The 14,422-nt window shown below is 45.6% G+C and overlaps 1 protein-coding gene across 1 annotated transcript; it reads right to left on the reverse strand.

Annotated features, from left to right (window-relative positions):
• Window positions 1-570: 570 nt before the first annotated feature.
• LOC110494717 (troponin I, slow skeletal muscle) lies at window positions 571-14,422 on the reverse strand. Its single transcript, XM_021570016.2, has 8 exons — window positions 14,257-14,422; window positions 6,218-6,250; window positions 6,015-6,021; window positions 5,858-5,899; window positions 5,624-5,755; window positions 5,440-5,529; window positions 3,928-4,104; window positions 571-1,031 (listed from the first exon to the last, which is right to left on the reverse strand). Exons 1-8 carry the CDS (start codon window positions 14,376-14,378, stop codon window positions 927-929), a joined length of 708 nt encoding a protein of 235 aa, XP_021425691.2. The 5' UTR covers window positions 14,379-14,422; the 3' UTR covers window positions 571-926.

Below are 14,422 nucleotides of genomic sequence, written 5' to 3' on the forward strand. Positions count from 1 at the left end.
GTATAATGTTTGTATAATGTATGTATACTGTATGTATAATGTATGTATAATGCATGTATAATGTATGTATAATGCATGTATACTGTATGTATAATGTATGTATAATGTATGTATAATGAATGTATACTGTATGTATAATGTATGTATAATGTATGTATAATGCATGTATAATGCATGTATAATGTTTGTATAATGTATGTATACTGTATGTATAATGTATGTATAATGCATGTATAATGTATGTATAATGCATGTATACTGTATGTATAATGTATGTATACTGTATGTATAATGTATGTATAATGTCCTAAAGTATTGCTTTCTGATGATTGGAGTAAGGTCTTGAAATATTTAGTTATATTTTTTTACGTCAGTCATTTCAAGACAATCGTAATTTACCCACAGGTTCCCAAGAATGTTTTCTTTCTGAACTGGTTGTTACTTTCTTAAGGACACCATCAGGAGAGTGTAGTTGTGTGAATGGTATGCACTCTAGTAGATGCTTTACAGTTATCATTTGGTGTTGAACGCTAACCACAATAGTCAGATGAGCTAAATAAGACATTTGCATAAATAATAATATGTTTATTATTGTAGTAGAAGGACATGCCACGATGAATGTACAGCAAGCAAAACACCTAAAGCATCTTCAGCTGTAAAGTAAAGCTGGCTTACCTTACTTTATCATTTATTCTCAGGCCAATATCATCAGTAAGGAGCAGAAATTGTCTTCATGCCCTTTTTCACCCATAACAAAATAACATAAAATTGTGATTAGCCTACAGCTTGTGCTGTATTAACCATGCTGAACTAAGAATAAAACAGTTGTATTAATGGCACTGAAAGACAAAGTAGATGTCCAGGACTAATAAAAATGAAAGAAACACGAAACAAGGTAACCAAATGTTTAGTATTCTCTTCTGTGTCTATGGAGCGGGGCCTTTGGCTGCGTCAAACATCTTCTTTCTGCCCTCCATGCCAGACATGGCCTCCACATTCTTCCTCCAGTCACTGACCTCTACTGTCTTCTCCTGCAGGCACACAGACAATGGCAGTCACTATCATGACAGTAGGATTTCAGTTTGTCAGCCCTACGACTGGTCAGCTTCAAGGTACAAAAACAAACTGTTAGATCGTGTCATTTATGTACAGACTCAGGGAAACGTTGACCTGACAATTTAAACAAAACTCCAAACAAAACTCCAGAGTATATTATTAAAAAAACAACAACCAAAGTCATTGTTGCATCACACTATTTGTAAAAACGTCTAGCAGGAACTCGTCAGAGTGATCGACTGTGAATGACCTTACCCATTATTAACTTATGGTGATTGTTTAGGTTCTGCTCACTACAGTGTTGTCCGGTTAGAACACCATGTTGAGGCCCATTACTCTCTTGATAGTCACCACACACACACACACACACACACACACACACACACACACGTGCACACACACATACACACACACATGCACACACACACACATGCACACATGCACACACACACACATGCACACAGCTGCTTCTATTGAAGGTAGTTCTTTGTGTGTAATAATGCAAATGACTTGGAATCTTATTTTTTGTGGTTGTATAAGGCAAAGATATGCACACATGTAAACAGTATTAGTTAACTATGCAATATATATTTACATGAATAAATGGCAAATGGCAATGCACGAAGGGCTATAAACACAGCGTCAATATAAACATAAAACTATACATTCACCTCTTGGAAAGAGAGGAACTAATTGCTTGGCTTGAGAAGGGAAAAAATGTATGGCACTCTCTCTGCAGCCTGTTGTGAGAATCTCCAGGGATGAGATCTTATCTGATCTGCCCCCACAGGGTCGTAAATTAGTTTGCGCATGAGCAAGCTTCAACAAAATCAAATCAAATCAGTAGTGTCTGGGATGACTCTGGATGCTCGCCCATGGCCAGAGCAATAAAACACTTTAATAAAGGCCACTATGGAACATGTTGCTGTAGCGTTTTCATGCCAAATACTATGTTTACCAATAAAACACCTCAAATAAAGGCCACTATGGAACATATTGCTGTAGCGTTTTCATCCAAAGTACTATGTTTACCAATAAAACACCTTAAATAAAAGCCACTATGGAACATGTTGCTGTAGCGTTTTCATGCAAAGTACTATGTTTACCAATAAAACACCTTAATAAAGGCCACTATGGAACATGTTGCTGTAGCGTTTTCATGCAAAGTACTATGTTTACCAATAAAACACCTTAAATAAAGGCCACTATGGAACATGTTGCTGTAGCGTTTTCATGCCAAATACTATGTTTACCAATGCAACAATTAAACAACTTCTGTAAAAGAACTTGTGCAACCAATGTAATAACAACACCGATGGCAGTACAGAATAACACCACATACGATAAATAATACACAATGCATTATTGGCATTAAAGAATGACATTAAAGAATAGTTACAGCCATACAGTAGAATATTTCATCAAAATACCTTTAAGTAATTAGTGGTAATTACCTATTGTTACACAGCATGTAGACCCACCAATAAACCCCCCTGCAACTTACATTTCTATTCATGCAAAACATTCAGACATTGGTGTTACTGACAACAATAAAAAGTCCTCAGAAAATGTGTGTTCTCCCTTCAGATGACGATAACACTCTGACCTGAGTTGACGGGTGCAGTGTCCAGATGCTCATTTCCAAGTGTTTTGATTGGTTGGGAATGGCAGGGCCATGATGGGTGAGGGATAACTAAGGTAGGCTGAACAGCCAAACTAACAGGATTTAATGGAATCTGAAAGGACTATAAGGGAAACTTCGGTAGGAGGAGAGGAGCAGGAAAGTCTATATTTTTTTTACAGCCACCACAATATATCTTGTGGAAATATGTGACCCGATTCAGGAAACTAGGCTTATGTCGCAAGTCACGACTTTACAGAAGAGCCGTTTGAACGTAATTTTTTTTTTTTTAATCAACATTTTATCAAAATCACTGGCTTACGGGTGCTCTTCCATGCTGTCCCTGGGAGGGGTGCGTCACTTGAGTGGGTTGAGTCACTGACGTGGTCTTCCTGTCCGGGTTGGCGCCCCCCCCTTCAGATTCATGCGATCGGGGAGATCTTCATGGGCTATACTCGGCCTTGTCTCAGGATAGTAAGTTAGTGGTTGAAGGTATCCCTCTAGTGGTGCAGGGGCTGTGCTTTGGCGAAGTGGGTGGGGATATATCCTGCCTGTTTGGCCCTGTCCGGGGGTATCGTCGGACGGGCCACAGTGTATTCCGACCCCTCGTGTCTCAGCCTCCAGTACTTATGCTGCAACAGTTTATGTCGGGGGCCTAGGGTCAGTCTGTTGTATCTGGAGTATTTCTCCTGTCTTATCTGGTGTCCTGTGTGACTTTAAGAATGCTCTAATTCTCTCTCTCTTGGAGGACCTAAGCCCTAGGACCATGCCTCAGGGCTACCTGGCCTGATGACTCCTTGCTGTCCCCAGTCCACCTGGTCGTGCTGCTGCTCCAGTTTCAACTGTTCTGCCTGCGGCTATGGAACCCTGACCTGTTCACTGGATGTGCTACCTTGTCCCAGACCAGCTGTTTTCAACTCTCTAGACAGCAGGTGCTGTAGAGATTGTGATTATCATTATCTTTGGTCAAACCCCACTACAAGCGGTCTGGCAAGAACCAGTCAGATGTTCCAAATCCATAGTTTTATTCTATAGTTCACCAGCACACATTAGTACACACAAAGATCACTTCTTTAAAATAAACACTGAAAACTCAGTTGCGAGCCAAACTTGCATGATTTAAGGGAAACTGAAGGGACTGTGAGGGAAAGTCAGGTAGAGAGGAGAGGAGCAGGACTGAGCAGCACTATCGCTTGCTACCTTTGGTCTGATGAGGACCCACTAACTATACCACGGCAAACAAAACATACCTTCTCTGTGTCCTCCTTCTTAACTGACTTCAGGTTTGTCCGGAGGTCCATGGAGACCTTGTGTTTGGAGCCCAGAAGGGAGCGCAGGATGGCATCAGCAGAGACCCTCACCCTCCTCAAGTTGGGCCGCTTGAACTTCCCCCTCAGGTCCAGAACCTTGATGTTCAGGTCCTTGATCTGTGGGACAGAAGAGGTGGACAATCATAGAGATAAAGCTAAAGTTGCTTCAATCTTTATGGGCTACACAACAGGCATCTGCGACCACAATGGAAATAAGTATTATACTTTTTTGTGCAATCTCTGCAATTTATTTCTTATTTACATAAGTATTCAGACCCTTTGCTATGAGACACGAAATTGAACTCAGGTGCATTCTGTTTCAATTGATCATCCTTGAAATGTTTCTACAACTTGAATGGAGTCCACCTGTGGTAATTTAAATTGATTGACCATGATTTGGAAAGGTACACCTTTCTATATAAGGTCCCACAGTTTACAGTGCATGTCAGATGAAAAACCAAGCCATGCGGTCGAAGGAATTGTCTGTAGAGCTCCGAGACAGGATTGTGTCAAGGCACAGATCTGGGGGAAGGGTAGCAAAAAATGTCTGCAGCATTGAAGGTCCCCGAGAACACAGTGGATAATTGTCTGTCCTCGGTTGCAACACTCCCTACTGAGTTCCAAACTGCCTCTGGAAGCAACATCAGCACAACAGCTGTTGGTCCGGACCTTCATGAAATGGGTTTCCATAGCTGAGCAGCCACACACAAGCCTAAGATCACCATGTGCAATGCCAAGTGTAGGCTGGAGTGGTGTAAAGCTCGCCGCCATTGGACTCTGGAGCAGTGGAAATGCGTTCTCTGGAGTGATGAATCACGCTTCACCATCTGGCAGTACGACGAATGAATCAGGGTTGCCAGGTGAACTCCACCTGCCTGAATGCATAGTTACAACTGTAAAGTTGAGTGGAGGAAGAATGGTCTGGGGCTGTTTTAATGGTTTGGGCTAGGCCCCTTAGTTCCATTGAAAGGAAATCTACAGCATACAATGACATTTAAGATAATACTGGGCTTACAACCTTGTGGCAACAGTTTGGGGAAAGCCCTTTCCTGTTTCAGAATGACAATGCCCCTGCACAAAGCGAGGTCAATACAGAAATGGTATGTCAAGATTGATGTGGAAGAACTTGACTGGCCTGAGCCCTGACCTCAACCCCATCAAACACCTTTGGGATGAATTGGAACACAGACTGAGGGCCAGGCCTAATCGTCCAACATCAGTGCCCGAGCTAACTAATGCTCTTGTGGCTGAATGGAAGCCAGTCCCCTCAGCAATGTTCCAATATCTAGTGTAAAGCCTTCCCAGAAGAGTGGAGGCTGTTATAGCAGCAAAGGGGGGGGGAACTCCATATTAAAGCCCATGATGTTGGAATGAGATATTCGACGAGCTGGTGTCCACATACTTTTGGTCATGTAGTGTATGATTCAGGCAGCACCATGTAGGCTACGTTACCTCTCTGGTGTTGTGCATGACTTTGACTTCAATGTCGTATCGCTCCTCATCCACCACATCAACCTTAGCATGTAACTCCTGACATAACTCCTGTTGGGGAAATTAGAATCAGCAATGAGCTACCCAGCACCCAGGATCATAAACAGTCAACAGGTTTATTGAACATATGTATGGATGGGAGTACCTGGAGCTCAGCAAAGGACATGCCACCAGTCTGCAAGGGAGGAGCTCTCTCAGCCAGATACCTCTCCTTCTCCTCCTCTTTATCCACTGTCTCCTGCTCAATCTCCTCCTTCGCCTTGGCCACCATTAAGCTCTGAAAATACATTTAAGTTTGAAAATGTATTGCCACATATGATAGGTAGTTGTCAAACAGTCAAGTGTTATTGCTGTAGTCATAGTGTGGCTATAGACTCACCTTTAGCATGAGCTTACGGGAGGCAGAGATCTTCGACTTTTGCTTCAAAAATATTAAACCAATTTGATTAATTTAGTTATAGTCAAATTATGATTGACAGTATGTCTCAATTTACCAGAGTTGATCAGCATTTATGTAATACAATTAGAGCTCTTACCTCTTGTCTGTAAAGAAAAAACACATTTTAGTGTAAACATCATTTTGCATTAGAGATAAAGTATCTGGAATGCTTCCTAATGTGGCAGACAGAATTTATCAGGCAGCCATTGCTAGTGTTTCTTATGATAACTGCCATGTGATGTCGGACCCTTCTCTTAAAGGGGACTGCTGGAAAAGAAAACGGAAACCTCATATACTTACACTTGATCCGGCATCTTGGCAATGTAGATTCCCCTAGAAGACAAAAATAAAACTTATTGTTTCTGAAATCTACAGCAGTGGTTCCCAAACGTTTTATAGTCCCGTACCCCTTCAAACATTCAACCTCCAGCTGCGTTCCCCCTCTAGCACCAGGGTCAGCTGTACCCCCTCTAGCACCAGGGTCAGCTGTACCCCCTCTAGCACCAGGGTCAGCACACTCTCAAATGTTTTTTTTGTTGCCACCATTGTAAGCCTGCCACACGCACACACTATAAGATATATTTATTAAACATAACAATGAATGTGAGTTTTTGTCACAACCCGGCTCGTGGGAAGTGACAAATAGCTCTTATAGGACCAGGGCACAAATAATAATATAATAATAATCAATAATTGTGCTCTTTATTTAGCCATCTTACATATAAAACCTTATTTGTTCATCAAAAATTGTGAGTATGTCATGTTGTCTTGTCTCTGTCCTTTCCCTTCACCCTGTCTCCCTCTGCTGGTCGTGTCAGGTTACCTTTTCTCCCCTTCTTTCCCCCAGCTGTTCCCTGTCTCCTCCTAACTACCCATTCACCCCGTTCCCCACCTGTTCCCTTTTTCCCTCTGATTAGGTCCCTATATCTCCCTCTGTTTCTGCTCCTGTCCTTGTCGGATTCTTGTTTGTTTGTGTTTCATGCCTGAGCCAGACTATCGTCATGTTTGCTGTAACCTTGTCCTGTCCTGTCGGAATCTGCCGGTCTATCTGAGCCTACCTACGTTTTGTTATTAAAGAAGCTCTGTTTAAGTTAGTTCGCTTTTGGGTCCTCATTCACTCACCATAACAGAAGAATCCGAACAAGAATGGACCCAGCGACTTCGGATCCTCTCCACTCAGCCGTCGGGATCCAGGGAGCGATGCTAGGCAGACACGAGCAGGAAGTGTCTGCTGCTCGACATGCCGTTGAGACCCTGGCCACCCAAGTCTCCAACCTCACAGAACAGGTTCACCATCTCCGCCTCGATCCACCGGCCACTTCCAGGGCTTTCGAATCTCCGGAGCCCAGAATCAATAACCCGCCGTGTTACTCTGGGGAGCCCACTGAATGCCGCTCGTTCCTCACCCAGTGTGATATTGTGTTTTCTCTCCAGCCCAACACTTACTCCAGGAGCACTGCTCGTGTCGCCTACGTCATATCTCTCCTTATTGGACGGGCTCGTGAGTGGGGCACGGCAATCTGGGAGGCAAGGGCTGAGTGTACTAACCAGTATCAGGACTTTAAGGAGGAGATGATACGGGTTTTTGATCGATCTGTTTTTGGGGAGGAGGCTTCCAGGGCCCTGTCTTCCCTATGTCAAGGTAATCGATCCATAACAGACTACTCTATTGAGTTTCGCACTCTTGCTGCCTCCAGTGGCTGGAACGAGCCGGCTTTGCTCGCTCGTTTTCTGGAGGGTCTCCGCGCAGAGGTAAAGGATGAGATTCTCTCCCGGGAGGTCCCTTCCAGCGTGGATTCCCTGATTGAACTCGCTATTCGCATTGAGCGACGGGTTGATCTGCGTCACCGAGCTCGTGGAAAGGAGCTCGCGTTCTCCGTTGCCCCCCTCTCCGCATCACTACCATCTTCCTCTGCCGGCTCGGGAGCTGAGCCTATGCAGCTGGGAGGTATCCGCATCTCGACTAAGGAGAGGGAACGGAGAATCACCAACCGCCTCTGTCTCTATTGCGGTTCTGCTGGTCATTTTGTCACTTCATGTCCAGTAAAAGCCAGAGCTCATCAGTAAGCGGAGGGCTACTGGTGAGCGCTACTACTCCTGTCTCTCCTTCAAGATCCTGCACTACCTTGTCGGTCCATCTACGCTGGACCGGTTCGTCAGCTTCCTGCAGTGCCTTAATAGACTCTGGGGCGGAGGGCTGTTTTATGGACGAGACCTGGGCTCGGGAACATGACATTCCTCTCAGACAGTTAAGGGAGTCCACGGCCTTGTTCGCCCTGGATGGTAGTCCTCTCCCCAGGATTCAGCGTGAGACGCTACCTTTAACCCTCACTGTTTCTGGTAATCATAGCGAAACCATTTCTTTTTTGATTTTTCGTTCACCTTTTACACCTGTTGTTTTGGGCCATCCCTGGCTAGTTTGTCATAATCCTTCCATTAATTGGTCTAGTAATTCTATCCTCTCCTGGAACGTCTCTTGTCATGTGAAATGTTTAATGTCTGCTATCCCTCCTGTTTCCTCTGTCTCTTCTTCACAGGAGGAGCCTGGTGATTTGACAGGGGTGCCGGAGGAATATCACGATCTGCGCACGGTGTTCAGTCGGTCCAGGGCCACCTCTCTTCCTCCACACCGGTCGTATGATTGTAGTATTGATCTCCTTCCGGGAACCACTCCCCCCCGGGGTAGACTATACTCTCTGTCGGCTCCCGAACGTAAGGCTCTCGAGGATTATTTGTCTGTAGCTCTTGACGCCGGTACCATAGTCCCCTCCTCCTCTCCCGCCGGAGCGGGGTTTTTTTTTGTCAAGAAGAAGGACGGGTCTCTGCGCCCCTGCATAGATTATCGAGGGCTGAATGACATAACAGTTAAGAATCGTTATCCGCTTCCTCTTATGTCTTCAGCCTTCGAGATCCTGCAGGGAGCCAGGTTTTTCACTAAGTTGGACCTTCGTAACGCTTACCATCTCGTGCGCATCAGGGAGGGGGACGAGTGGAAGACGGCGTTTAACACTCCGTTAGGGCACTTTGAATACCGGGTTCTTCCTTTCGGCCTCGCTAACGCTCCAGCTGTCTTTCAGGCATTAGTCAATGATGTCCTGAGAGACATGCTGAACATCTTTGTTTTCGTTTACCTTGACGATATCCTGATTTTTTCACCGTCACTCCAGATTCATGTTCAGCACGTTCGACGTGTCCTCCAGCGCCTTTTAGAGAATTGTCTTTTTGTGAAGGCTGAGAAGTGCACTTTTCATGCCTCCTCCGTCACATTTCTCGGTTCTGTTATTTCCGCTGAAGGCATTAAGATGGATCCCGCTAAAGTCCAAGCTGTCATTGATTGGCCCGTCCCTAAGTCACGCGTCGAGCTGCAGCGCTTTCTCGGCTTCGCGAACTTCTATCGTCGTTTCATCCGTAATTTCGGTCAGGTGGCCGCTCCTCTCACAGCCCTTACTTCTGTCAAGACGTGCTTTAAGTGGTCCGTTTCCGCCCAGGGAGCTTTTGATCTCCTCAAGAATCGTTTTACATCCGCTCCTATCCTTGTTACACCTGACGTCTCTAGACAGTTCGTTGTCGAGGTTGACGCGTCAGAGGTGGGCGTGGGAGCCATTCTTTCTCAGCGCTCCCTCTCTGACGACAAGGTCCACCCATGCGCGTATTTTTCTCATCGCCTGTCGCCGTCGGAACGTAACTATGATGTGGGTAACCGCGAACTGCTCGCCATCCGGTTAGCCCTAGGCGAATGGCGACAGTGGTTGGAGGGGGCGACCGTTCCTTTTGTCGTTTGGACTGACCATAGGAACCTTGAGTACATCCGTTCTGCCAAACGACTTAATGCGCGTCAGGCGCGTTGGGCGCTGTTTTTCGCTCGTTTCGAGTTCGTGATTTCTTATCGTCCGGGCTCTAAGAACACCAAGCCTGATGCTTTGTCTCGTCTCTTCAGTTCTTCAGTAGCCTCCACTGACCCCGAGGGGATTCTCCCTGAGGGGCGTGTTGTCGGGTTGACTGTCTGGGGAATTGAGAGGCAGGTAAAACAAGCGCTCACTCACACTCCGTCGCCGCGCGCTTGTCCTAGGAACCTTCTTTTCGTTCCCGTTCCTACTCGTCTGGCCGTTCTTCAGTGGGCTCACTCTGCCAAGTTAGCCGGCCACCCTGGCGTTCGGGGTACGCTTGCTTCCATTCGCCAGCGTTTTTGGTGGCCCACCCGGGAGCATGACACGCGTCGTTTCGTGGCTGCTTGTTCGGTCTGCGCGCAGACTAAGTCCGGTAACTCTCCTCCTGCCGGCCGTCTCAGGCCGCTTCCTATTCCCTCTCGACCGTGGTCTCACATCGCCTTAGATTTTGTCACCGGACTGCCTTCGTCAGCGGGGAAGACTGTTATTCTTACGGTTGTCGATAGGTTCTCTAAGGCGGCCCATTTCATTCCCCTTGCTAAGCTTCCTTCTGCTAAAGAGACGGCACAAATCATCATCGAGAATGTTTTCAGAATTCATGGCCTTCCGTCAGACGTCGTTTCGGACAGAGGTCCGCAATTCACGTCTCAATTTTGGAGGGAGTTTTGCCGTTTGATTGGGGCTTCCGTCAGTCTCTCTTCCGGCTTTCACCCCCAGTCTAACGGTCAAGCAGAACGGGCCAATCAGACTATTGGTCGCATCTTACGCAGTCTTTCTTTTCGCAACCCTGCGTCTTGGTCAGAACAGCTCCCCTGGGCAGAATACGCCCACAACTCGCTTCCTTCGTCTGCGACCGGGCTATCTCCTTTTCAGAGTAGCCTCGGGTACCAGCCTCCGCTGTTCTCATCTCAGTTCGCCGAGTCCAGCGTCCCCTCCGCTCAGGCTTTTGTCCAACGTTGCGAGCGCACCTGGAAGAGGGTCAGGTCTGCACTTTGCCGTTATAGGACGCAGACTGTGAGGGCTGCTAATAAGCGTAGAACTAAGAGTCCTAGATATTGTCGCGGTCAGAGAGTTTGGCTCTCCACTCAGAACCTTCCCCTTAAGACGGCTTCTCGCAAGTTGACCCCGCGGTTCATTGGTCCGTTCCGTATTTCTCGGGTCATTAATCCTGTCGCAGTTCGACTTCTTCTTCCGCGATACCTTCGTCGCGTCCACCCGGTCTTCCACGTCTCCTGCATTAAGCCCGTTCTTCGCGCCCCCGCTCGTCTCCCCCCCCCCCCCCCCATCCTTGTCGAGGGCGCACCCATCTACAGGGTCCGCAGGATTTTGGACATGCGTCCTCGGGGCCGTGGTCACCAGTACCTTGTCGATTGGGAGGGGTACGGTCCTGAGGAGAGGAGTTGGGTTCCCTCTCGGGACGTGCTGGACCGTGCGCTGATCGAGGATTTCCTCCGTTGCCGCCAGGTTTCCTCCTCGAGTGCGCCAGGAGGCGCTCGGTGAGTGGGGGGGTACTGTCATGTTGTCTTGTCTCTGTCCTTTCCCTTCACCCTGTCTCCCTCTGCTGGTCGTGTCAGGTTACCTTTTCTCCCCTTCTTTCCCCCAGCTGTTCCCTGTCTCCTCCTAACTACCCATTCACCCCGTTCCCCACCTGTTCCCTTTTTCCCTCTGATTAGGTCCCTATATCTCCCTCTGTTTCTGCTCCTGTCCTTGTCGGATTCTTGTTTGTTTGTGTTTCATGCCTGAGCCAGACTATCGTCATGTTTGCTGTAACCTTGTCCTGTCCTGTCGGAATCTGCCGGTCTATCTGAGCCTACCTACGTTTTGTTATTAAAGAAGCTCTGTTTAAGTTAGTTCGCTTTTGGGTCCTCATTCACTCACCATAACAGAGTAACTCACCACAGGTTAATGAGAAGAGTGTGCTTGAAAGGATGCCCATAACTCTGCAATGTTGGGTTGTATTGGAGAGAGTCTGTCTTAAATCATTTTTCACACACCTGCCTGAATTTAGTTTTCATGCTTGTGAGGGCTTAGAATCCACTCTCACATGGGTATGTGGTTGCAAAGGGCATCAGTGTCTTAACAGCCCAATTTGCCAATGCGGGATACTCTGACCGCAGCCCTATCCCTGGCAGTGGCTTCTGATTAAATAACATTTTCACAGGACAGTTTGTTGCAATTTAGATTGAGGCTCTCTTATTCAAATATCGGTGAGTGGACTGGAGGCAGGGCATCAAATGGATAAGCTTGAGTTCATTTGCACACAGAAAACCATACAATGATGGAAAGACCTGTGTGTTGTCCTTGTTAATGCAGACAGAGAAGAGCTCCAACTTCTTAATCATAGCCTCAATTTTGTCCTGCACATTGAATAGAGAAAGGCGAGAAAAAACCTCACCCAGTCGTGTGAGAAACTCGTCATCATGCAAGCATTCAGACAAGTGAAAATTATGCTCAGCAAAGAGAACTTTAAGCTCGTTTCTCAATTAAAAAAAAAACCATGCCAATACTTTGCCCCTTGATAACCAGCGCACTTCTGTATGTTGTAATAGCGTTACATGGTCGCTCGGTAGCTCACCATATAAGACACTTCTAGCCCCTTCTTATTAATATTATCTGTTGCTTTTATACATGTCTTACTACTCGAAAGTCGTCTTAATTCTCGCTCAAACTCCTGTGGATTATTTTTCTAATTGGCATGTTTCGTTTCTAAATGAAGAAGAGTAGAAGAGTGAAGGTTTCATTGAGTTGTGAGATAGTACATTTGCACATATAACACACTGTGGCTGAGGAAAGGCACTACTCCTAATATAAGTGAACCCCAAAACAATGTAGTTCTCATTATATTTGCGCCTCTTCGATGGTCCAATGTCCCTGTCTGTTCGGTGCTTTCCGGGTCAGGGGTCAGTAGCTCCTCGGCTGCATCAGATTCACAACTGTCAGTGTCCATGATAGCTGGGCTAACAACAAATGGAAGCAGAACAACTTGTGTCGTCGACAGGTGCAGTACTGTTGGTAATAGCAGTACTACCAGTAGGGCTGGTATGTGTCTCTATGAACATGGGCCTTTTTTAAACAATTTTTATCAATTTTCGAGCAAACGGAATGAGCAGCAGCTACGTTTGGCTACATACAGACCATTAGTGGAATTCTCGCCAGAGAGTAACGGTTAATGTAATTGGATGTTAATTATTTGACTAAGCTACCTGTATTTGACATTGTTGTTATTTCGCTGAACACCAGATGGTTTAATTTTATTTTTGGCAGTGAAACGAGGCTACACAGGCTAGATAAAAAAGCCCATTACATCATCACGGCTGTTATACACCCCCTTCTACAGCATATTATCATGGTTTTTATTCTCCACTAACTACATAACATTATCATGGTTGTTACTCTCCACCAACTACAGTATATTATCATGGTTTGATATTCTCCACCGACTCCAGTACATTATCAACAGGTTAAAAGTGGTCACTCAGGGCTCCAAGTGGTTTACTTAACCAGACCCTACTACTACGGCTCACCCTCTGGCCTGGAGCCTGGGTTATGGAGCCTGGTGTCTGGAGCCTGGGTTATGGAGCCTGGTGTATGGAGTCTGTGGTCTGGAGCCTGGAGACCGTAGCCCATCCCCCTTCTGCTGACAATGGCTCTCCCCCAGAAAATAAAGTGATGGCAGACAGAGGGAGAGGCGTTCATCGTCTCTGGCGTGGTAACTATTCCAGACAGATAACAATCCCAGCTTTCTCCTGCTCATTTCCACTGGATAACGCTCCACAAATAGACCTGTCAGGCTGCCTTCTCCTTAAAGGGACCAGGAGGTTGGGATTAAGAGGTTCTTTTTTAGAATTCCAATTCCATGAGGAATGTCGCAGTGTCCAGTTTAGATGGGAACCCAGTTTGAATTATTAGTAATATGAAACAATGTGGAATACTTAGAGGTTATGGAAATAACTGTTAAACATTAAAAGCCTGTACAACTTCTTTAATTCTGTTGGAATTTATTGTCTGAGTCATATGTTTAATGTCACAGTCAAATCCCACAAAGAATATACAATTAATTGGAACAAAATATCAATTGGAAAACTCAAATCAGTTGGAAACCTGAAAGTCAAAAATAAATTTCCCAAACAAATGAATTGTAAAAGGAAAATAAGGAAAAACTATATTTTAATTCCAGATTTTTCTAATAGGCCTATCCTTAAAATGTGATTTCTTTAGATTTGCTTCTGATTTACAGTTTAATTTTGCCCTTATGTAATTTGTCTAAAATCTAAAAAGTAAAATAAATAGTAAATTACTCAATAAATGCCGATTTTCTACATACTGAAATACACAGATAATTATGATAAAACAATGAATAATGTTCTGCAATTATACCTGAACCTCAAATTCAAAGAATACAGAAAAGTATTGTCTCCTCAATATCAGAATGAGAGAGGAGTCCTGTCTTACCTTCCTGTGCTGAGGGAGATGTTCCGTAGAGGCTCAGAGTGCTGGGAAGGAGAATGCACCAGAGTATTTAGCTGTCTCCCATTGTCCTTCCTGCCCGTCACTGGGACCTCAGAATAGAACATACCCTAGGGCTGGTCTCTCTTATCCACTGCTTATAATGCTGAAC

This window comes from Oncorhynchus mykiss, chromosome 17 (assembly GCF_013265735.2).
Source record: "Oncorhynchus mykiss isolate Arlee chromosome 17, USDA_OmykA_1.1, whole genome shotgun sequence".
NCBI classification, from domain to species: Eukaryota; Metazoa; Chordata; class Actinopteri; order Salmoniformes; family Salmonidae; genus Oncorhynchus; species Oncorhynchus mykiss.

What these genes read in the sequence shown, in the direction of transcription:
- LOC110494717 (XM_021570016.2), bottom strand. Translation starts at nt 14,378, where the DNA reads ATGTTCTATTCTGAGGTCCCAGTGACGGGCAGGAAGGACAATGGGAGA. An exon ending in ATCTCCCTCAGCACAGGAAG is followed by an intron (nt 6,251 to 14,256) that starts GTAAGACAGGAC and finishes TTTGTCTTCTAG; the next exon opens with GGGAATCTACATTGCCAAGA. An exon ending in AGAAGGAGGACACAGAGAAG is followed by an intron (nt 1,032 to 3,927) that starts GTATGTTTTGTT and finishes GTGTGCCTGCAG; the next exon opens with GAGAAGACAGTAGAGGTCAG.